Source organism: Chiloscyllium plagiosum, unplaced genomic scaffold (genome assembly GCF_037043375.1).
Source record: "Chiloscyllium plagiosum isolate Xiang-an unplaced genomic scaffold, Cpla_swu_hap1 HiC_scaffold_28, whole genome shotgun sequence".
Taxonomy (NCBI): Eukaryota; Metazoa; Chordata; class Chondrichthyes; order Orectolobiformes; family Hemiscylliidae; genus Chiloscyllium; species Chiloscyllium plagiosum.
The window spans coordinates 19,481,967-19,507,843 of record NW_028270166.1 but is presented as its reverse complement, the minus strand read 5'-3'; the positions used below and the strand labels follow the sequence as shown (position 1 = coordinate 19,507,843).

The 25,877-nt window shown below is 42.4% G+C and overlaps 1 protein-coding gene across 5 annotated transcripts in view; it reads right to left on the bottom strand.

Annotated features, from left to right (window-relative positions):
- cbarpb (CACN subunit beta associated regulatory protein b) overlaps positions 1-25,877 on the bottom strand; it is a 203,648-nt gene that overhangs the window by 54,004 nt on the left and 123,767 nt on the right. For all 5 annotated transcript variants that reach the window (XM_087976026.1, XM_043721245.2, XM_043721246.2 and 2 more), the window contains one exon: positions 8,985-9,147. In XM_087976026.1, the coding sequence (XP_087832152.1) occupies positions 8,985-9,147 (163 nt within the window). The remainder of the gene's footprint in view (positions 1-8,984; positions 9,148-25,877) is intronic.

The following is a 25,877-nucleotide window of genomic DNA, read 5'->3' as shown; positions in this document are numbered from 1 at the left end:
GCCGATGGAGATTTTTGCAGGATTGGACAATTATTGGCCAGAACCAGGTATTCAATCTCCAATTAAGGAGACCCAGTGGGCCCTTGAAGTTGGAGGGCCAATATGAAGCACTTCAGCAATGAATACTATACAGTCTGGTCTTAATAAAAGAGCATCGATATGAAATGTTAACACTGTTTCTCTCCACAGCTGCTACCTGATCCATTGAGCTTTCCTAGCTGCTTTTGTATTTATTTCAGCACTGGTGGTGCTCCATCCCACTGTTTCAGGTAAGGGACAAAGAGGATGCCTCCAGCTCGAGGCATGTTTTGGAAAACTGAAGAAAATAAATTATGGTGGTTGCCAGGCTGCCATTGTGAAAGGGAGAGTACCTTTAAAGACTGACCTTATGGCACATCTGTAACCAAATGGGTACATGGCTAAATTGGAGTCTCAAAGTGATCTGAAGCAAAGAGTTCTAGATCAGGTCTGATGACGTTATATTGGTCTTGAAATTCTAACTCTGTTTCTCTCTCCACAGACGTTGCCTGACCTGCTGAGGTTCTCTAGCACCTTCTCTTTTCATTTCAACTCAACCTGTCAAGTTTTTTAATGTTGTATGGAGTGTAACCGGAAAATTCTGGTTAGTCGTGGATCGGTGGTTTTAATTAGCATCTTAATTGCATTAACAAGTTAGCCGCTGCTTGTGATCCATTCCCCGCTTAAACCTGCGCCCAGGAAATCTTCAGGAGTTGGACATTGTCAGGGAGCCTATACATCAGGAAATGTTGTGCCTGCCTGCTTCCAGAGCCAAACTCCTGCCCCAGGTTTAACAGCCTTGATATAAGTAGCAAACAGAGCAACATCTTCCCTTTTGATCAGTCTTGTCTCCCACAGGATAATTGGTGAATCACTATTAAAAGTGAGAAAAAGGTTGCCATTTCTGATTTGTGATTCCTTTCAAATATATTTATTTCACATTGTCAAAGAATCAAATTAATTATCAAATTTAAAAATAAATTTTACTTCATAACTGTCAATTCTAAGCATCGTTTTCTAAATGACATTTACTTATTAATGACTAACCTGAACTCAAAAGAACTTTTACCCTTTATATTCATGGTACCTATAATAAAGCCACAATTGCTGACAATGCTGGATTTACTGATTTGTGGCTCTATGTTTTCTCCTTGCTAGCTGTGATATTTGAGTAAATTGATCATGTACTGTTTTATCTTTTTTTATTGAGGCCCCCTCATGTAGCATAGTTCAGCAGATAGCTTTTTTTGCCTCTGGGTCAGAAAATTCCTGAATCAGGTGTTTTTAAATCATTATTTGAATTATTCTGACACTCTCTTTGCTAATCTCTCACTTTTTACAGTCCATAAACCTCAGCTCCTCCAGAAACTCTGCTTGTGGTATCCTTACTTGCACCCAATATTATTCTCACATCATTCTTGTGTTCGCTGACCAGCACTGGCTTTTTGCCCAACAATGCCTCAAATTTAAAATTCTCACCTTTTTGTCCAAATCCTCCATGGCCTCTGTGTGTCTTGTCTCTGTAACTTCTTCTAGACTTACACCTTCTGAAATCTGTGCTCCTCCAATTCTGGCCTCTTGCTCAATTTTGACTTCCATTATCTCACAAGTGGCAGCTGCACAGTCATCTGTCTCATCCCCACTTTCTAGAATTCCTCCTTAATGCTCTCTACATCTCTCTGCTCCTCAAAACCTATATCTGTCGCTTAGCTTTTAGCTGAGTCCCCTGATATATCTTTATGTGGCACAATGTTAAATTACATTTGATTATACTCTAGTGGAGTGTCTTGGAACATTCTGTCCTGTTAAAAGCACTTTTAAGTGAAAGTGCTGTTTATTATCACTTAAACCCCATAGCTGGAGATGTTGCCCTTCAGATTGAATGTTGAATTGCAGTCTCATTTTCCTGCTTATTTAGATGGCGAGATCTCCACATAATCTTCAGAGAACACCAATGATCTTGGACAACAGTCCTTCCTTAACAAGTACCTCGAAGAGCAATCAACTTTTAAATTTTATCAGTGAAAAGCACTGTTAATTTGAGGGTGGGATCTTACTGTGTATATCAGAGCTGCCATGTTTGTCTATATAGTCACGTCAAAAATATTTGAAACTGCTTCTGAGCAACATGATAGAATGCTATATAAAGTGACAGAGTCACAGAGAGGTCCAACTCATCCATGCCGACGAGATATCCTAAATTAATCTAGTCCCATTTGCCAGCATTTGGCCCATATACCTATAAACCGTTCCTACTCATGTAACTGTCAAGATGCCTTTTAAATGTTGCAATTGTACCAGCCTCCACTACTTCCTCTGGCAACTCATATCACACATGCAACACCCTGTGCTTGAAAAAGTTGCCTCTTAGGTCCCTTTGATATCTTTTCACTGAGAGATAAATAGGAGGATGGGGGTTGGGGGGGAGGTAGCTGAGAAGGCGATAGGTGGATGCAGTTGGGGGTTGATGGTGATAGGTCAGAGGAGAGTGTGGAGCAGATAGTTGGGAAGGAAGATGGACAGGTAGGACAGTTCAAGAGGGTGGTGCCGAGTTGGAGATTTTGATCTGGGATGAGGTGGGGGGAGGGAAGCTAAGGAAACTGGTGAAATCAACATTGATGACGTGTGGTTGAAGGCAGAAGATGAGGCGTTTTTCCTCCAGTTGTCAGTTGGCTTGGCTTTGGCGGTGGAGGAGGACCAGGACCTGCATGTACTTGGGGGAGTTGGAGGGGGAGTTGAAGTGGTCAGTCACAGGGTGGTGGGGTTGTTGGGTGTATGTATCCCAGAGATGTTCCCTGAAACATTCCATGAGTTGGTGTCCTGTCTCCTCAATGTAGAGGAGACCACATCAAGAGCAATGGACTCAGTAGATGAGGTGTTTGGATGTGCAGGAAAATTTCTGCCAGTTGTGAAAAGATCCTTTGGGACCTTGGATGGAGGTGATGTGGGTGCAGATTTTACACCTTTTGCAGCAGCAAGGGAAGGTGCCGGAAGTGGAGGGTGGGTTGGTGGGGGGCGTGGACTTTAGAAGGGAGTCGCAGAGGGAATGGTCTCTGCAGAATGCTTATAGAGGTGGGGAGGGAAATATATCACTGGTGGTGGGGTTTAACTGTAGGTACTGGAAATGGCGGAGGATAATGTGCTGTATCCAGAGATTAGTGGAGTGGAAGATTAGGACCAGGGAGTTTCTATCCTTGCTGCGGTTGAAGGGGCGGGTGGGTGGGGATGGGTTTGAAGGGCTGAGGTGTTGGAAGTGGAGGAGATATGCTGGAGGGCTTTTGTTGATCATGTGGGAGGGGAAATTGTGGTCCTTGAAATAGGAGGCCATCTTGGATGTTCTGGAGTGGAATTGCTCCTCCTGGGAGCAGATACAGTAGAGGCAGAGGAATTGGGAGTAAAGGATAGTGGAGGTGGTGGTGTGGGAGGAGGTGTCATTCAGGTAGCTGTGGGAGTCAGTGGGTTTGAAGTAGATGTCTGTATTGAGTCAGTCGCTGGAGATGGAGAAGTCTAGGAAAGGGAAGGAGGTATCTGAGACAGTCCAGGTGAACTTGTGGTCAGGGTGGAAGATGTTTGTGAAGTGTATGAACTGTCTACCTCCTCATGGGAGCACGAAGTGGCGTCAATACAGTCATCAATGTAACGGAGGAAGAGGTGGGGGATGGTGCCAGTGTAACTGTATGGAAGATGGACTGTTCCAAGTATCCTACAAAGATGCAGGCATAGGTGGGGCCCATGCTGGTGCCCATGGCTATCCCTTTGGTCTGAAGGAAGTGAGCGGATTCAAAGGAGAAGCTGTTGAGGGAGAGGACCAGTTCCACGTGAGGATACCCCTGGTTCTCACCATTCTCACCACTAATCTCCAGATACAGCACATTATCTTCCATTTCCAGCACCTATAATCAGACCCCACCACCACCCCTATCTGCATTCTACACAGACCATTCCCTCTTCCCCCCACCACCCCATCAACCTACCCTCCGGCAGAGATTTTCCTGCACATCCAAACACCTCATTTACTGTGTCTGTTGCTCTCAATGTGGTCTCCTTTATGTTGGAGAGATAGGACAGCAACTTGCGGAATGCTACAGGGAACATCTCTGGACCCTGTAGCACCCAATAACCTCACGAGCCTATGGCCAACCACTTCAACTCCCCCTCCCACTCCACTAAGACATGCAAGTCTAAGGCCTCGTCCACCGCCAAATCCAAGCCACTCAACGACTGGAGGAAGAACACCTCATCTTCCACCTTGGGACCCTTCAACCACACGGCATCAACGTCGGCTTCATCAGTTTCCTTAGCACCCCTCCCCCCCAACTCATCCAGATCAAAATCTCCAACTCAGCACTGCTCTCTTGAACTATCCTACCTGTCCATTTTCCTTCCCACCTTTTCGCCCCACCCGCCCCTCTGACTATCAGTATCATTCTCCATCTTCATCTTCCTATTCTCAGCCACCTTCGACACCCCTGCCCACCTCCCTATTTATCCCTCAGCCCCTATTTCCCCCCTCCCCACACATTCCTGATGAAGGGCTTATGCCCAAAACATCAACTCTCCTGCTCCTTGGATGCTGCCTGACCTGTTGTGCTTCTCCAGTGCCACACTTTTTGACTCTAATCTCCAGCATCTGCAGTCCTCACTTTCTCCTCTTTGACTCTACAAGTCTACCTGACTAGTCCCTGCTCCCTGATGAACCCTATCCCCAACAGACTTTCTGCCAGTGTGAGCTGACAAGCCTCTCCAATACCAAACCAGTCTGGGGATCTAACATTCCCTCAAGCTGACTTGACTAGCCCCCACAACTTGACTAAATTCCAAACCCAACGACCCATTCAGCCACCTATCCATTCACCCTGCACTCTTCCCATCTGCCACTCCCGTCTGTCATCCTCACCACCTACTATTCACTTCACCTGCTACTAACCCAAATGCCACCCTCCTCAACAAGGAACCTAGCCACCTTAGCAACCTAGTACCCTAGCCTTCCCACCACTCCACTCATGTGCCACCCTAGCCACTTGTCACATCCTATCCCCCAACTCAAATCACCTACTCATTCACTTACCTACTTACTGACATTTACACTGGACATTTAAACCTGCCTAACAGCAGTTAATGCCATAAATAAATGGGCTGTGCCCAATCTCCTCTACAACATCAGAGTTCTAAGACGGTGCTTTCTGTGAGACAGTGCACTCCATATTTTCCAAGAAACTGGACTCAAAGGACCTGGCCAAAAATTGGGAAGAGTTTTGGGATGGGCAAAAGTTCAAGTGAAGGTTCAATCTGATGATGACTGTTGCTCCATGGAAGATCTACGCCATGTCATTTTTATTATCCAGCTTTTCTGCACCATTCTCCTGTCCCCTTGTCACATTTGGAGAGCTGCAGTTTCCCATGCAAGATATTTTCTTGCCAATGGATGATGATTCACACACAAGTCTTGAATGTGAGTGGAGGCTGGATGTTCCCCCATTTACGGCATTACAGACAAGTCCAATTATATCAGGATGCAATCATCAGGATTGCAACCCCCTTGCAAATTTTCTCGTTTTATCTTTTGAAGGACATGAATTCTGAAAGGTGTGGAATTATGTTTTATTGCTAGTAACTTAAGTTATTTCTAAAGACTCAGAACGTTGTAGACTTAAGGGCTCTGCTATTCATGCTCTAACCAAACTTGAAGACCTGAGGAGCTGTTTTTGGAAAATTACACATCTGGCATTTCTCTAGGCTGTCTGCTTAATTGGTGGGAAATCAGAATAATCCCTATGAAATTTCAGAGCCATATCCAGCTGATAAAATGCGAATGTGAAAGAATTTACCACTATACAACGGTAGCTCTAATACACTGTCGAAAGAGTTAAAATCCCTAATAAAAGAAATGTTCCTTCCCTGGATTTGATCCCAAGTCTTGAGGCAAAATAAGTAGCATTATAATTTATTATACTGTGCATAAGGCAGCCAGGTATCTTGCTATGAAAAGCAGACCTTGTTACATCCTGACTACAAATGAGAGTTTAATTTATAGTATGCTTTGCATTTAACCAGTGCTTGTGACACTAATTCACAGGGTGTGCAGCAGTTGTAAGTATTGGCTTTGAAGATATACAGTAGTACAATTTTCAAGAATAATCCCAATTTCCATTTTATACACCTGAAAAGAGATCAAGGAGCACAAATTTTGCATAGAATTAATGGGGCAAATTGCAGTTATTGTCTGGTCCATTAAGAGCATGGAAGGTTTATTTCCAAGGAGGAGAAGTGAAGGCACCAAAAGGCGTTTGCCTGAAGCTGCTGTCAGGTACCATCCATCCATCATATTCTATGCGACAGCTGCAATTACAATGGAGAGAATGTGGAAAGAAGGGGGGAGAAAAGAAGTTGCAACAGAATAGGCAGCTAGAATAAAAAACGTGAACTGCGGAAAATTTGAAACAAAGATGGAAAGTCTGGAAAAACATTCGACGCCTGAAAGTGAAAATCAATGTTCTGGTTGGAGGTTCTTGAGTTTTGATAAGGATCTTTACTAAGATGCTAATTTAACTTGCACTAATTACCCAGGTGTGGATTGCCTGAATTGCATTTGAAGCAGAAATTCAGAGGCTGCTCCTTATCACATGTTCTAAGTACAGGAATAGACTGCAGGCCAAGAATTAAAAACAGCAACACAAAGTGGATTTTAGTCTCCCCTAAACTCATGAGTGAGCTGGCAGATTGGGAGGCGGTGTCTATTTAATCAAATGGGACAGCAGGCAATACAGTGTTTTGCATCTTTGCTACTCACACCAATTAAGTTGGAGTAGGGAAATGTCAAGATCAGCCCTGGCTAGGTATGTCTATGTGGACTTAACCTGCACGTTCTCCCTGTGTCTGCATGGGTTTCCTCCGGGTGCTCCGGATTCCTCTCACAGTCCAAAGATGTGCAGGTTAGGTGGATTGGCCATGCTAAATTGCCCATAGTGTCCAGGGATGTGCAGGTTATGTGGATTAGCCATGGGAAATGCAGGGTCACAGGAACAGGGTAGAAGGATGAGTCAGGGTGGGACGGTCTTTGGATGGACTCGATGGGTCAAATGGCCTGCTTCCACACTGTAGGCATTCCATGATTCTATGAGAGCTGCGAGCTAAGCAGAGGGCTGCACAGCCAAAGGGGAAGCCATGGAAAAACATGGAATCGAGGGCCCTAGGGTTGAAAAGCGAGCCAGGTCATGGGTGGTTAATGGCAGGAAGAGCTTGTTGGGAGAGGTTAGGATCATGGGGAAGGGCAATTGACACAATGGGCTGGAGCATGCCTTTCCCTTTCCCAATGTCACCTCCTTTACAGACACTTTGGACCAGAGACCCTCCCCTAACCACTGCCCACTGCACCACTGCACCTTCTAGGCAGCAAACAAGCAGTTTTACCCATTGGACACCGTGCATGTTGGCAGACTCACTACTAGGTTAATGCCCACTGGCATGAGGCCCTTCTGTTGGTAGCAGGGTAGGGATTTTGATCATGGGCTTTTCTGCCCTGACTTGATGGAGACAGTGTATCTATTGGGCCTCGTTAAAAGTTCTTCCTGTCTCTAAACTTGCCATGAGAGAGGCCATAAAACTGAACCTTCCGAGTCTCCTTCTGGTGTATGTAAAACATTAACCCGTGAAAATACTTCACCACAAAAACAAACGATGATAAATGGGTACATGGAAGTGATTACAGGAATTACATTTTAGACTTGGCCAGAACTAGTCACTTCTAACGCTTTGTTTTATGATGACAGCTCACTTCCTCAATAAAACTGCTACTCTGCATTCATTTCCAAAAATGAATTGTTCTATGAATAGATATTCTGTTACAAACAAGCATTAACTGATCTGACTAAGCCTTCCAGCCTAGTTTTATATTTTGTTGCATTGCTCAGTTGTGAGAACTGTGCACTCATCATTTATGAATTATCAGGGTCAGCCAGCCTGTGTGTCAACATACACTTTTTCCCACTGATGTGTCCTGTAAAATTAATTCACTGAAAACAGAAAGCGATACAAAAATTATTGCACCAAGTAAATATTTAACTATCCAAATCACCAAGATATATCCTAGCCTTTTTTATAAGCTATTCTATTGCATTTTTAAGAGCCATTTGAGCGGATGCAATTTCTCGTTACAGTCTTTCAGCCAGCCACAGCTGAACAAATGTGCCTGAACTTACAATCAGTCCTGACCTCAGGTAACTGATTTATTAATCTCTTCACACTTGCTTTGCAACACTTCTTCCATGGTATCTTCTATAATTTATCTGCATGCACAAGTGGGACCATCTGGGGTCAATTCCAAATACAGCACTTCGAAAAGGGTTTGTATTCAAGATTAATCATGATAACGACGCCAATGCATCTGCATGCCAAAGAAATCCAAGAATTAAAAAAAATTAAATCTAACAAGTAAAGTAGTGAGAGAACAGTGTTGCGAAAAAAGATCAACATGGAATGTGGAGATCAATTGAAAATTTCCAAACTGAGATTGATAGATTATTATCAGATCAGGCTTAAGGAACTTAGTCAGAATGGAATTAAAATGCACATCAGCCATGATCTAACTGAATGACAGAACAAACCAAGACTTAATGTGGGCTGACTTCAGATTGATTATAAAATTATTCTTCAGTTCTTCAAGGAATAAGAATTTCTAACCATCAAACAAGGACACCCATTGTTTTAATGCTTAACCATTATATCATAAGTATTTTGCCTTTCAAATGTGTCTTTATTGCTTATATGTGTGAGGTTCTGTTATCAAACCAGCTGTTGACTCACTATGTGTCAGTTTGCTCTGCTACCATAAGCCCATTTTGCTCCAGAATTTAATAGATTCGATTTTTTTTTAATGGATTGGGGGAATATACTAATTCTTCTCAGACTGAAGTCAAAACTTATGTCAATTAGAATCTTTCTAATATTGGAGATAGTACAGTTGGTACCTCCGCCCTTTTTCCTGTGTTTTCTTCCCGTGATCAAATAGCGATGCTTCGTTAAAAGAAACTCTGCGACCAGTGGAACCAGTGGAAAGAAATCGCTCTGCTTCCAGGTCATGATAGCTGCCCGTTGACAAACATTCGGAATCATCAACTTTGATTGTGATTTCTGGAACAACACAGAAACTGAAATTAAAACAATTTGCGTCATATATATTCCATTTTACCATTGTACTTTCACAGACAGCATTTTGTTTTCATGGTTATCAGTACATTGTCCCATGTATGCAATAAAGTGGTTGAGAGACACTCTTGAAACTATGTCTCTATCTGCAGAAAGTAGAATAGAGGTGGAAACCTACAGGCCATTTTAATCATATCACCAACTATAGTGACTTGGAGACTGATTTATCATCACGCAACTTGCACAACTGTTCACTTTTGTCACTAAGATTACTCTTTGGCAACCTTCCATCTTGTGCGACAATGGCTTCCACAGTGGAAATCAACTCTGCATAAACAAGGTGTGGCTCAGGACCCTCACACTGACAATCTCTGACGCCTTTGCTGCTGATAAAGGCAGTGGGCTGAGAAGGTGCAGAATTCACCGGCCTCTGTTTCCACACTCTGCTAAATTTTGTGTTTCTCTTTCTTCTTCCAATACCCCTTCCATCAACCTCCAGAGACCCTCACCTTCAGCCCATCCGTGATGTCTTCCAGTTATCTATCTCAGCACTCGCCATCATTATAACTTACTTACAGGTTCTATTGTAGTAGATATATGAGGTGGTGTGTGTTAGCAACTTCTGAAACCAGAATGCAATGCATCCACATGCCAATCAGTGTACACAACCCTTCAAGTGACTGTCTGGCTACAGAATATTGGATATATCGTCAATGAGCACGTAAAACCCAAAAGCCATTTCACTATATAGGAGCTCATTGGGTAAACAGGCATCATTCCCTGGCTTACTGATGTTCAGTTTGGGTTCTGTCAGGGTCAATCAGCTGCTGATCTCATTTCAGTCTTGATTCAAATGTGGACAAAATTTCAGAGGTAAGGCAAGAATGACTACTCTTGACATCAGGTCACATTTGACTGAATGTGACATCAAGGAGTCCTCACCTGTGGGATCAGAGGAAAACCCACTGATGGTCAGAATCATACCTGGTACAAACAAAAATGGTTGTAGTTATTGCAGGTCTATCATCTCAACTCCAGGACATGACTTGAGCTCGTCAGGGTCGTGTCCTGGGTTCAACCATCTTCAGCTGCTTCATCAATGACTTCCCCTCCATAATAAGGTCAGAAGTGGGGTGCTTAATGGTGATTGCACAGTGTTCAGCATCATCTGCAACTCCTCAGATTCTGAAGTACTCAATGTCCAAATACAGAAAGATCTGGACAATATCTGGACTTAGGCTGGCTGGTGAATCTAACTACATTCTCTAACATTCAATGGTATCACCACTATCAACATCTTGAGGGTTATCATTGACCAGAAACTGAACTGGTTTAGCCATATATATATAAAAATGATTCCACCTGTATGGTGTAGTGGAATTGCAGTCTTTGTAATGTTTTGTTTTTGAGAAAATGCACTCGATCTGTTTATTTAAAGTGGATGGGGATGGAATTGTAGTGCAGGTTTATAGTTATCATGAAGCTTCCAAAGATCTTCATAATGTTTTATGCTATCTCGTTTATATAATAGACCCTTGCACAGTATATCACCTTATTACAAAATTCACTTCATCACTTTTACTTTATCGTGTGTTCTTGATGAATAACGTACTTTTTTTGCAAACTTTATATGCACTTGTAATTCATGCATACCCTGGTGCACTGTTGTCCTGTACATTCAAGAAGAAAATTGAACTATTTTCTGTCAGTCGACGAGGTAATTCCTTGTTTTAATGTTTGTAAAGCTTGTGATTGGGACATGTTTATTAATAATAGACCCCTTTACCTTGCCCAAAATTACAATATAATTAACACTATTCTCCCCACCCATAAATCATAACATAATTTCCTATGAGTCATTTCCTTGCTCAGTGTTTACATGACTAGCCTCATACAATATTACAAACAAAGAAAGTGTGGACAGATATTTATTCAGGTCTTTATTTTTAAATTGGGGGTTAGTACATGCTGATGAAGGATAGCAGAGTTGAGAAACAAAGTTTTCCTACCACATATCAAATGTCACTGTCAGAGTAGACACATAGCATCCAGAAAAATATTCCTCCTACGCTGTTCTGGCAACATACTTTCAGATAGAATTCCCTATTGCGCTGAATGTGACATATCCAGTTCCCACAGCAGCCATTCTTGTGAATGCTCACAGTGAAATTGCTTCATTTATGTCAATCAGCACCATGGTTTGAACAGTTCTTCATTGTTCAGAGAACTGGAATCAGAGCATCCAAACTCAGTGAAACATTTCATCTCATGGTTCGGATAGAATTGTATCCAGCAAAACAGGTGACGAGACAGCGTGTTCGTCCTGCGCAACCCATTCCCATCATGTAAAAAGCTCATAAATTCTTTGCTTCTTTTCACTATACGTTGTTTAGAATTAGAACAGAGAGGAGGAATAGCCCATTTGGCCCCTCAAACCTCTTCTGCCATTCAAGAATTACATGGCTGATCTGATTATGGCCTTAACTCTACTTTCCTCACTGCCCACCCATAACTCTAGGCCCCTTCGTAGATCAAAAAAAACTCTCTAACTCAGCCTTACATATATTCAATAACCCAGCCTCCACTGCCCTCTGTGGTTGAGAATTCCAAAGGTTATTGACCCTCTGATAGAAGAAATTCTTCCTCGTTTCTGGTTTCAAAGGGACACTCCTTGTTTTGGGTAATGCCTGAAACGTTGATTCTCTTGCTCTTCAGTTGCTGCCTGACCTGCTGTGTTTTTTCCAGCACCACATTTTATTGACACTCCTTGTTTTGAGAACCATGACCTTTCTTCTACATTTCCCTGAGTGGAAACATCCTCTCAATACCTACTCTATCAAGCAGCCTCTCCGAAACGTACATAAGATGACCTCTCATTCTTCTAAACTCTAATGCATATAGACCAAACCTGCTTAAACTTTTAACATTAATATAATCACTTCATCATAGAACCTAGAGAACATTTCCTGAATTGCTTCCAATGCAAGTATATCCTTCCTTGAATGAGATAATCAAATCTGTACATTGTACTCTGCAATGTCCTGTAAAGGTGTTGCTAGACTTCCCTTTCAAACTCCAGTCCAGTTTCAATAAACATCATTTTGCTTCCCAATTACTTGCTGTACTTGGATGCTAATATTTTGTGCTTCATCTACAAAGTCACCCAGATCCACTGCAGCATTCTGAAGTCTGTCTCTATTTCAAAAATATTCTGTCTTTTACTCTTCCTACCAACATGGGAAACCTCATATTTTTTTCACATTATACTTCATCTGCCAAATTTACTCACTTTTCAGACCATTATATCCTAGTCACAACTTATCTTCCCCTCGATGTTTATACTGGCAGAAAATTTGGCTACACCATACTCAGTCCCTTCATTCAAGTCATTAATCCAGATTATAAATGGCTGAGGCTACCCCCATGAACTGATCCCTGTGGCATTCCACAAGTTATGCATGCCAACCTAAAATGCACAACCACCTGATGAAGGAGCAGCGCTCCGAAAGCTAGTGCTTCCAATTAAACCTGGTGGACTATAACCTGGTGTTGTGTAATTTTTAACTTTGTACACCCCAGTTCAACACCAGCATCTCCAAACCAAACCTGAAACATAGTTACTTAATTCTGATTCTGTTTTCCTGATTCTTACCTACATTATCCCGAACACCAGGAGTGCTCATCATATGTAATAACATTTTATGAGGCACCTTACTGGATATCTTTTGGAAATCCAAATACATTACATCTACTGATCTCTCTTTATCCACTCTACTTGTTACATTCTCTAAGCATGAAATGCCCAAATTTCTATTCTCCAAATTGGTAGTCTGAACATTGTTGTAATTTGATATACTGTACTGTCCGACTATAATAATGGGTTCTTCTTAAATATCATCTATAACAATAGGTATCCATACTGTGTATGCCAAAGTAATACTAACTGGAACTTGATGGAAGGTTATGCGCATATCTTGATCAGACTGAGATGTGCGAAGATACTCACACTGAAGTTTCATGACTGTTATTTGAAAGCATTTGCTCAATATCTGGAATAGTTCAGCATGTTTTCAATTGAAATACCATGTACATACAGATGCTGCAGATCTCTAATGCTGATCTGAATAGTAGCGAGTATCTCTCTTGAAAAATTATCTATTTGGTGAATTTTAATTTATTTTGACAAATTAATTAACAGGAAAGAGCTTTGTGCTCCTCAAAACTGCACAAGGCAAATTTAACTGCACAAGGAAAATTTAATCTAACTATGTCAAGATTGTTTGAAGGTGCTCACTGCCAAAAGGAATAAGGAATTGTAGTGATTGGAACCAGGCCCAGGTGGATCCTTGACTAGGAGATCCTTGATTAGGATTGTTAACCTGGGCAAATCAGGGAACCCTGGCTGACAGATATAAACAGAAGATTCCCCTCTTCTGTGGTTACATTCGAGCCCTGGGTGTTCCTGGAGAAGGATTACGTGGTGTCCACCAACACTCTTGAGCTGTTCAGGGAGAGGTGGGCTCTGCAAGGAGTGGAGTATTTTATTTCCCCCTTTAATTCTATTTTAATTTAATCCCTGCGCACCCCCCTCCCCCACCCCCCACTTCACATTTTTGATTAAGCAGCATTACCCTTTGTTGAGAAGGGCACTGCTGGTCACTGACCACTCTGGGGTTTCCTTTCTTCCGGGTGGTGGAATATAAATAAAGATTTACACACTTGTTGTTCTTCACTGCATCTGACACCTGCACACACATGACATGGGTGCTAGGGAAGAATAAGCACCACCACTGTTAGTAGTGCTTCGGGACTGGCTTTGTGCTGGCGGGTCAGAGACCATGTACTAGGCACATGTAAATAATGGGTGATTTGGTAACAGGATACTGGCCTCTGTGCAGTTACTTCAGAAATGATATTAAGCTGCAGAAGTTTAAGGCCTGATTTTAAAAAAAAATGCTTTATTTGTTGTGGGACAGAGAGTTAGGTTAGAAAGTTTCATTTAATGGGTTTCTGTCAAAGGTGCAGAAATGGAGAGGTTTCGTGTTTGGGCTTCTGAGCAACTTGCATCATCTGTCTATGGGTCAACTTGCAGCAAAAACTGCAAGGCTCCTTTGATAAGACATTCCAAATGCATTACCCATAGTCACCTAGAAAGGCAAAGGGAACAACCATCACCTGCAAGTCCTCCTCCAAGCCACATATTGCCTTGGAAATCTATTGCTGTTCTTTCATTGTTGCTTAATCAAAATCTTGGAACTTGTTCCTAATAGCACTGTGAGTGTGCCTATACCAGGTGGATTGAAGTGGTTCAAGATGGCGGTTCACCACTGCCTTCTTAAAGATATGCGAGAAAGGGCAATAAATGCTGGCCTAGCCAGCAAAGTCCCCATTCCATGAATGAACTAAAAGAAAGGTTCCATGGCTCAGCAACTGCCTTTTTGGTGATGGAGAATCACAAGAACAGATTTCTCATTAAATGTAAATCTAGACCAATACTCCAATGCAGTATTGAGGGGTGCTGAACTGTAAGAGATGCTGTCTTTTGGATGCAGTGTTAACAGAGCCCCTGCCTACCTTTGGATAGACATAATACTAACTTGAGAACAAGAGAATTCTCCTTAATAATTTGGCCAACTGACACTGTAAGAACAGATTAGTTATTGTAAGCGGGATCTTTGTATAAATTGGCAGATGTATTGAGTTCAATGAAACTTTGATTACACTTTAAAAGTACTTCTTTAGCTATAAAATACTTTGGTTATCCTGAGGTAATGAAAGGTGTTATCATTCTTTTCTTAAATAATCCTATATTGGATCTTGAGAGTCTGTACAGATGAAAGCTAAAGATAGATGAGTAGGGACAGTCCACCCCAGGATCAAGAAAATATGCCTCACAATCCTTCTTACAATCTCAAAGGAAGACATGAACATGATCTTTAATTATAGAAAATCAGAAATATTAATCCCAGAATTTCAAATTAAACATCTATTCTGATAAATGTGTTACTCGTGTAGCATAATTACATATATGCCCACGCTTTATCAAAACTTTTCATTGAAAAATACATTAGATTGTCCACTGCACTAGCAGGTGACTAATGGTAGGAGTGACATATGTTGCCTGTCATAGATTTAACCAAGCTGTTTCATCCAGTTTGTGTTTAATATTATTTATGGTTTAAGGAAAAGCTCTGACGATGTAATGTAATTTTTGAAAAGCCTGACATAAACTTTAGCTCATTAAAGGCTCTGTAGTGTACGTACAAACTTGAGCATCTCCCCATCGCACTTATGTTTAGCTGGCATATATGAGCTCTCATACTGACAATGAAGTTTTCACATCTAATGCTTGTTTTGAAATTTCTCCAAATACTCATCCTTCCCCATCTCCGTAATTTAGTCCAGCTCTTCAATTCTCTGTGGCCACTACCTTCCTACAATATTAACCTGCTTTCAATTGCTCCAGCATTGGTGGCCATGTCCTTCATGGCTCAAGCTGAGAGCTCTGGAAGTCTCACCCTAAATCTCTCCACCTCTCTCTTATCCTTTTAAAATCTACATATTTCACTAAGTTTTTAGTCTGCCCTACTACCACCTTTTGTGCCTCTGTGTTAAAGTTTGCTTGGATAATGCTTTTATAAACCACCTATTCTATGCTGAAGGGCAACACAAAAATTGTTATTTACACAAGTTTTTTACAATCCTTTCTAAGTATTATTGTTTTCATGGCTGTACTACTTTCTATTATGAACACCCAGAATATAGAGTAATTAACCCAAAAGCTATTATGCATTAACTTATATCCATTAGCCTCTTGGGAAATCTCATTTGTGATTTAATTTATTACTGTCACGTGTACTGAGGTACAGTGAAAAGTGTTGTTCTACATGCTTTAAGGCAGATCATAGTATACAAGAGCATCAAGGTAACAGAACAAAGTGCAGGTTGCAGTGAAATAGCTGCCAAGAAGGTGCAGCAAGAGATCAACATTAATATTAAAGAGGTCTATTCAAAAGTCTGATAACAGCAGGGAAGAAGCTGTCCTTGACTCTTTTCATACATATAAACAAACTTTTATATCTTCTGTCTGATGAAAGGCGTGGAAGAGAGTATAATCGGGATAGGAGGGGTCTTTGATTATATTGGCTGCTTTCCCGAGGCAGTGGTAAGTATAGATGAGTCAATGGATGGAAGGCTGGCTTGCGTGATGGACTGGGCTGTGTTCATAACTCTCTGTAGTTTCCTGCAGTCTTGGGAAGAGCAGTTGCCAAACCACGCTGTGTTGCATCCAGATCGGATGCTTTTTACGATGCATCTATAAAAATTTGTAAGAGATCTTATGGACATGCCAAATTTCCTTAGCCTCCTGAGGAAGTAGAGGTGTTGCTGTGCTCTTTTGACCTTGGTATCCATCTGCATGGAATTGTTGATTTACATCACTTGCAGGAACGTAATGCTCTTGACCTTCTTGACCTCAGCACCGTTGATACCAACAGGGGCATGCCCTCCACTCCGCCTCCTGTAGTCAATGACCAGCTCCTTCATTTTGCTGATGTTGATGGAGAGATTGTTGTCTTTATACCAAGCTGCTAAGCACTCAATCTCTTTCCTGTATTCTGTCTCATCATTGTTTGAGATGCAACAGACTGGTAAATTGGGTTGGTATCATCAGCAAACTGGTAAATGGGGTTGGTGCAGAATTTGGCCACACAGTTGTGACTGTCTAAGGAGTATAGTAGGGGGCTGAGTAGGCAGCCTTGTGAGGCACCAGTGTTGAGGATTATCATCGAGGAGGTGGTGGTGGAAAAGCACAGCAGGTCAGGCAGCATCCGAGAAGCAGGAAAATCGACGTTTCGGGCAAAAGCTCTTCATCCAGCACCACTCTAATCTAGACTTTGGTTTCCAGCATCTGCAGACCTTGTTTTTACCATAGAGGAGGTGGTGTTGCCTTTCCTTACTGATTACGGTCTTTTGGTCAGGAAGCTGAGAATTCAATTACAGAGAGTAGAGCAGAGATCTAGGTCCTGGAGTTTGAGATGAGTCTGTTTAGAATTATGGTGTTGAAGGCAGAGCTGTAGTCAATACGTAGGATCCTGATGTAGATATCCTTGTTATCTAGAATGTTCCAGGGATAAGTGTAAGGCCAGGGAGATGGCGTCTGCCATGGACCTGTTACGCCGATAGGCAAATTCCCAAAGGATCAAGGCATCTTATAGACTGGAGTTGATGTTAGGCATGACCAACCTCACAAAGCACTGGCTTTGGAATTATGGAGGTCAGAGCTACTGGACGGAACTCATTGAGGCACGCTACATGAGTTTTCTTCAGCAATGGCACGATGGTGTCTTCTTGAAGCAGGTGGGGACTTTAGATCAGAGTAAGGAGAGATTAAAGATGTTTGCCAATACTCCCATCAGCTGATCCGCACAGGACTTGAGTGCATGGCCAGGTACTCTATCCGGGCCAGTCGCTTTCCATGGGTTCACCCTTAAGAATGTAACGTCTGCGGTGGTGACCAAGGTACAGACACATCCGAGGCTGATGGGGCAGGTAGCATCGTTTCATTGCCCTTTAGTTCAAAGTGAGCGTAGAATGCATTGAGCTGATTGGGTAGGATGTACTGTTGCCTGCGATTCTGTTCAACTTCACTTTGTAGCCTGTCACGTCGAGTAAGCCTTGCCAGAAATAACAGATGGCTGTGTGGTTAGTCTGGGTCTCAAGCTTAGTTTGGTATTGCCTCTTGGCATCTCCGATGGCCTTGCGAAGGTCATACCTGGATTTTCTATATAGGTCAGAGTTGCCCTGCTGGAATGTCTCAGTCCTGGATTTAAAGGGGAGTGGATCTCCCGTTTCATTCATGGTTTTCGATTGGAAAACATTTGGATTAACTTCTTTGGCACGGAGTCTGCATTGGACTGTGGCATATTCCTTTAGGTTGGCTGCTGAGTTCTTGAATATGGACCAGTCTATCAACCCTAAGCAGTCCCAAGGAAGCTCTTCAGCTTCCTCAGACTAACAGTGAAGTACTTCCTGTACTGGGACCTCATGCCTCAACTTCTGCGTGTAAGTCAGGAAAAGGAGCACAGCGTTGCAATCTGATTTTCCAAAATATGGACAGGGGAATGGAGCCACCATTGCTCCTATCCTCTTTTCTCCAGTGGATGGTTCAGTGACGAGTGGACATACCTTTAAAGGGACTAGTAGAAGGATTAGACAGAAGATGAGGAAAGATATTTTTATCGAGAAAGTGATAGGATTCTTGAAATTACTAGGAGAAAGTGAGGACTGCAGATGTTGGAGATCAGAGTCGAGAGTGTGATGCTGCCTGACCTGCTGTGCTCGGTCTTGAAATTACTGCCTGAGAAAGGTAGTGAAGGCAGTAGCCCTCAACTCGTATGAAAAGGTGTCTGGACGTGCACCTGAGGTCCTATAACCTCGAGGGATACAGACCAAGGGCTAGAAATGGAATTAGGCTGGGTGGTTCATTTCTTGGTTACCACAGACATGTTAGGCCGAATGGCTGTGCAATGAGACTGTTTCTACATTTTCCAAATATTCTAACTATTTTCAGGACAAGAATTTACAGGGATGAGAGTCGTGGTTGAGTGAGTGACAATCTGTGAACTGCTCCTTAGGAGGCCAGTATATGCCTGATGGGTCAAAGGGCCTTCTCTGTGCTGGCATGATTTACAATTCTAAGTCAACCTTGCAATTATAAAGAGTTTACAACATTATCTATTGATTTTTTTTTCCTTACTTTTCACTTCTCTCCCAATGACAATCTGCAGATTGACAGTGAAGAGCAGCCTATTAAATCTTCCCAACACTGCCCATTTCTTGGTAAATGTTGAAGCAATGGCTCTGCCAGTTTGTTTAATGTTGTAGCTCATCAGAAGCGTATGCAGCAGTTCTGCTGGCAAAACTCCAGTAACAGCAGTGTGCTTGAAAACCCTTGTGCAGCAAAACCAATTCTGCTGTACCAGCCTTCATCTCAATGAGCTGCCTGAGCAGCAGCTAACTCGCAAAGCCCATAAATCTAACGTTCAATCATACAGAGAATGATACAGCAGTAAACGAGGCCATTTGGCCCATTGTGCTTATGCCGACCCTTTAAAGGAATTAACCAATTTGTCTACTCTTTCCCTATGGACCTGCAAAATAATTTTTCCTTTAAGCATTTACCAGTAACCCAATAAGAATGATCCTTATCCAGGTCATTGAAAATTTCTCTTCCTGAAAAGAATTACATAATTCCTGCTGGGACCCAAGTAATCCCAGCTCGCCAATGACTAAACTTTATTTATCATTACTCCTCAATTCACTTCTGAAAGCTTTTATTAAATCTTATAGAAGTTGCAATATTATAAATCATCACAACATATTATATGAAAATAATCTCCGCGTGTGACCTCTTGTTCTTTTCCCAATTAGGCCAATGCTACTAAGCCTCATTTTAACATTCCCTTCTCTGGGATTCCTTAGCATCTCTGTCCATTCCAAGTAACCCCTCATGTCACTCCAAAAAATTCTTGTCCCCTATCTAAGGCTTTCCAAGTGTGGTGCCCAAACTTTGTACAGGCCTGTCATATTTCCAGTCTTTTCATTCGCCCGAGGATTGGAAGATTGTGACGAGCAGCTCTGCTGTTGTTACTATTTCTTCCATCAGCATCCCAGGACAAGCCCCATTAGGGCTGGGTGACTTTTCTACTTTCTGCACAGCCAACGTTTTCATTACTTTTTCTTTATTCATTGCCATCATCCAAAAAGCTCAAGCCTCAGTGGGCTTCCTTTCTGGTTTATGAAAACTATCCCCTACTTGAAAGCTTCCCATTGCTCATTTAATACCAGTCTTTCAGTCCAATATACCTGGGACAGGTTCCTTTCAACTCACTAAAATTAACTCTTATCCAGTTTATTAATTTCACACTTGATTGTTCCTTGTGATTTTCCAAATCACCCATAAACCTGATACTGTGATCACTAATTCCCAAATGATCCCCAATTGATACATATTCCACTTGTCCCGTTAACTTCCAGAACCAAATCCAACATGGCCAGCTTCCTCATTGAGTTAAAAATGTACCAATCAAGAAACTTCTCTTGTGCACATTGCAGGAAGTCCTGCAGCTCTTTGCCCCTTATGCTTTTATTTTCCAAACCTTTATTAGGCTAATTGTAGTTCTCAATCATCCCCATTCCACAGTTTGTGTATGCTCTGAAATTTGCCCCTCCATCTGCTTACTTAGCCAATGATGTCCAAATCCGATGAATGAATAATAAAAAATTCCCTTTCTGATGCTCTAATATTATCTTTGATCAATAGCGACGACCTTCTCTACATCCCTCACACCCACAACTTCCTTTGTTTATCCTCCCTTTATTTCCTAAATACTTTGTAGTTGGGAATAGGAAGTTCCCAATTTTCTGCCAGATCTCTGTTTGGCTACTATATCATATGACAATTTGTTCCTCAAATCATCTCTATGTAAACTACTTTTGTGCTCTTAATCCTTAATACTTTTGCACTACAGCACTCACAACACCCTGTCAGATCCCTTCTAATACAGTACAATTATTTAAATTAATGTTATTTTTTCTCCTGGTTCTCTGCTCATTTTGCTTTTCATTTCTAATGCTTCATCCTGATGGCTCTTCCCTTGACAAATTATTTAAGCCCTACTAGGGGTCATAGTCTTAAGATATTAGGATGAAAGTATAGAGGAGACGTCAGAGGTAGATTCGTTACGCAGAGAGTTGTGAATGTATAGAATGCGTTGCCAGCGGTGGTGGTGGAAGCAGAGTCATTAGGGGCATTTAAGCGATTGCTGGACATGCACATGGACAGCAGTGAATTGAGGGGTGCGTAGGTAAGATTATTTTACTTTACATTAGGATTAATCCTCAGCACAGCATCGTAGGCCAAAGGGCCTTTTCTGTGCTGTACTTTTCTATGTTCTATGTTCTATGTACTCGAACATATGTTAGCTTCACCACAGGGATACTGGCTTTATATTTGTCAAGTTACAGCTCGTCCACCTCTTACACTCCTTTTCTGTCCAGTCTGGTCCAATGTCCAAGAAATTGGAAGCCATCTTTCCTGCACTGTTTCTCCAGCTATATAATATGCTGATTAGCATAGAAATAGTTGGATAAAACAGCTTAAGTGTCACTGGGAGAAATCCAGAGATTTCCAACTTTTCAGGAATTTCCTAACTTCTCGCACTTCTCCTGAAACTCTGACGCAGGACTTCAACCCCTTCTCTTATGCTGTTAACTTCCACATGGACCATGACTCTGGCTTTGCTCCCACTTCACCTGGAGAATCTTCTGCACCTGTTCTATGAAATTCTTTATCCTTGCAGTGAAGTAATACACCACATGAGTATCATGTTGGTCATTTTATAGGAATATCTGCCCAACCTCACTCCTTCAAGCTACAACTACACTTTGTTGTGACATCCCCAAATGTGCATTCATTTTACCAATCACATTTCCCTTGTTGTGGCCAGATCTCTATGGCAGAAAGTAAATTTCTCCCATTCCTGCCAAATAACGAACCTCTTGCTACCTCTCCGTAAAAAGAAGTCTCTCCAACTACAATCCATACCCATTAAGTACCTGCTCAACACTGCACAACATTTCCACCTTGTGGACCCCTCTCTCCCACAGGCATAATGACATTTTCCCTCCCAACAAAATGCACCAAAACAGTTCCAGCTGGTTCCCCTTCTCACAGTACAACATCTGACTCTTTGTCTAGAACTCTATAAGTTACGCCCCTTCTGTACCAGAAGGATAGATGTTCTGGCATGTCCAACAACTGTTCACTGTTTTCAGTTGCTGCGGCCCTCCAATTGCCAAGCCACCATTCCCTCAACTCAACTAGGCAGCATCATTACCCTAGATGGTTATCCCAGATCCTGTCAAGTTCCACCACCCACTGAGCACTCCATGTTGATGGGCAGCCAAATACTCCAAACTCATTGCTCTCAGCATAGAAAGTAAATCAGGGATTCGGATCTGCACTCATTCAACTATCATCCCCATTGATTTCAATATGTAAATTAGAAGGCTAGAATACTTGTGAAAACTGTGAAAAAAACAAGCCGAGTTGCTGAAGTATGTAAGTACAGCTGATTTCCCAACCTCAGTAAGTCTCTTCAATATCAGTACCAATGGCCATCCTTCTATTACTTGGGAGACTTTGACATTGCAGGAAGTATCGATCATAGATTCAAAAAGGCTGTGCTTCCTCGGTCTTGAGTGATCCACCATGGGCGGCATGGTGGTTCAGTGGTTAGCACTGCTGCCTCACTGCGCCAGGGACCCGAGTTCAATTCCAGCCTCGGGCGACTGTCCGTGTGGAGTATGCACATTCTCTCCGTGTCTGCATGGGTTTCCTCCGGGTGCTCCAGTTTCCTCCCACAGTCCAAAGATGTGCAGGTTAGGTGAATTGGCCATGCTAAATTGCCCATAGTGTTAGGTGCATTAGTCAGGGGTAAATGTGGTGAATGGGTCTGGGTGGGTTACTCTTCGGAGGGTCGGTGATGGGCTGAAGGGCCTCTTTCCATACTGTAGGTAATCTCATCTAACCATTCCCAAGACATCAATACCAGAGCTTTCATTTCGATTCAATTTTCCTTGTTTTTTGCAAAAACAGCCTGCCCCTATTTGCATATTTTTTACATTAATATTTGGAGTGAGCTTAGTCTTTGACAGTGCAGTAAAATGGACAAAAGAGAATTAGCAAACTCATTTACACACAAAGCCATGATTGTAATTTCCTTTCAAACCAGCGTGTAAAATAAGTTGTGTGCTTGCACTGCCCGATGTACACAACTGCTGAAGACCAATTATCCTCATTACTGCGAAAGTTAAGAGATTTCCCTTTGCTTTGCCAGATTAGATTAGTGCTAAAGGACTTTGTGTGATACCTCGAAAGTGTGGTGCTGGAAAAACATAGCAGGTCAGGCAGCATCCGAGGAGCAGGAAAATCGATATTTCGGGCAAAAGCCCTTCATTGAAATTCCTGATGAAGGGCTTTTGCCTGAAACATTGATTTTCCTGCTCCTCGTACACTGCCTGACCTGCTGTGCTTTTCCAGCACCACACTCTCGACTGTATTCTCCAGCATCTGCAGTCCTCACTTTCGCCCTTTGTGCGTTACCTGATAGTCCTAACCTTTCTCATTAATTCCTTATTCCTACACTGGCCCAGTTCATCTGAAGATACAACAATATTCCACTATTTTTCTCACTTGAAGGTTTACAAATAATCAAAATGTGGAACTGGACAGCACAATCAATTTGGCAAGAAGGTAAGCTGCGGCCATTCCTGAGCTCCCTCTGCCTCAGTTGCTGTAATATCTGAATGCTGGGTTATTTTTGGGCCTGGAGGTCAGCAGGAGGGTGTGATGTTGGTACCCAGAAGTTTAACTGCAGATATTGGAGCTGCAACTGTGTGTAATTGTGGGTCCCCACCCCACTCTTCGCCCTAAAGCCCTGTCTAGACAAATACCATCCAGGTCATGCTAACGGCAGGCAGAACAAAAAAGAAATCACAATTAGGTTTTCATAGGTACAATTCAATTCACATACAATGCAACAGTTTGGTACCCAGTGAGGAAATGTTACCGCTACTATTTACCATTATTCAACTGCGGTCCCTTAATTGAAATAAAAACAATAACTTAACTGAGCTGGAGTCTGAGCTTAAACACTGTGACACTTCAGGAAGGGGAGAGTTACCTGGATGCTGTGTTTCAGGAGGCAGTCACATCCTAGATTTGGTACCCTTGAATTCAATCATTGGTCAGTGACAGGAGGGCGTGACTGCGAGTGAGAAAGCAGGTAGAGGGATCCAGGAGGTAGCGCTGAAGAAGCCTCAGTCCTTAAGGTCGTACAACAGGTTTGAGATTCTTGCTCCCTGTGTGGATGAGAGTGAGGGCTGCAGGGAGAATGAGCAAACTTACCATCGCACATGGTACAGGGAGCCACTCAGGGGAGGAGGCACAGGCAAAGGAGAAATGTGGTTAGAAGCAGGGATAATATAGTCAGGGGAATAGACACTGTTCAGAGAACAGGATTGTGTTGCCTGCCCGCTGCCCGGTTTCAGGATATCGCATTTTGGCTGCAGAGGAACTTGGAGTGGGAGGGGGAAGATCCAGTTGTCCTGCCCACATAGGTACAAATAATACAGGTAGAAAGAGGAAAGAGATTCAGCTGAGGAAATACGAGCAACTAGGGGCTAACTTGAAAAGCAGAGCCAAAAAGGTAAAATCTCCAGATTACTATCTACATCACGACCTAATTGGCACAGGTCAACAAGTTTAGAGAGGTAAATGTGAGCCTTAAAGATTGGTGTGAGACAAATGGGTTCCAATTCATGAGACATTGGTATCAGTCTTCGGAAAGGAGGGAGCTGTTCCAATGGGACAGACTCCACCTGAACCATGCTGGGACCAGAATCCTGAAAAATCACATACGTAATGCTGTAGGTAGGACTTCATATGAAGTGATGGGGTAGGGAGCTCACCTGCTTTGGAAAATAATGGAAAATGTTGAAGGGGAGGGAGGCTCAGGAGAGGTTATTAAAGTTTCCAGATTAAGTAATTGGAGAGTATGACAAAGGTCAGAAATCTAACTTCAGCCAGGGCAGATAAAGGGACAGCCATGAATAGGAGATGATCAATACAGGGCTGAGGGTATATATGTAAATGCATGCAGTATTTGAAACAAAGGAAATGAGGTTGTAGTGCAGATTGAAATTAGCAGGTATGATACAGGCATCACAGAGACATGGCTGCAAGGTGATCAGGTTTGGTAACCAAATATCCAAGGATGCACATTTTATCAAGAGGACATTTAGATGGGCAGAGGGACTGAGGTTATTAGTAAGAAATGAAATTCAACTGATAATCAGAAGCAATTTCGGGTGGGGGGGTTTATAATCTGTGTGGGCGGAGTTGAGAAACCACAAAGAAGAAAATACTTTGATGGGAGTTATGTGCAGACCTCCTAGCAGAAGGCAGGATGTGGGGAAGAAAATAAATCAGGAGATGGAAAAGGCAGGTGAGAAAAGCATTATACAATAATCATTGGAGACTTTAACATTCATGTGGACTAGGAAAATTAGGTTGGCAGCAGATCTCAAGAAAAGGAATTCATGGAATGTCTATGAGATAGATTTTGGAGCAGTTTGCAGTAGAGTCCACTTGGGAATGGGCAATTCTGATTGGATGTGTAATGAGGCAGACTTGAATCAGGATCTGAAGGTGAAGGAACACCGAGGGGTCAGTGACCATCATTTGATTGAATTCATCCTGCAATTTGAGCGGGACAAGCTGGAATCAGATGTAATGGTATAACAATTGAGTAAAGGTAACTATGAAGACATGAGGGAGGAGCTGGCCAGAAGGTGAGCAGGGGAGAGAATGTGGTGGAGCAGCAATGGCAGGGGCTTCTGGGAGTAATTCAGGAGATTCAGCAGAAATTCATTACAAGGAAGAAGCAACATACTAAGAGGAGGGTGAGGCAACCATGGCTGACAAGGGAAATCAGAGACAGCATAAAATAAAAAGAAAAAGCATACAATGTGGCAAAGATTCATGGGAAGCCAGAGGATAGAAACTTTAAAAACTAGCAGAGGATAACTAAAAAAAGCAATGGGGACAGGGAACGGTTTGGAGTAGAGAAGATTATATATGAGAGCAAGTT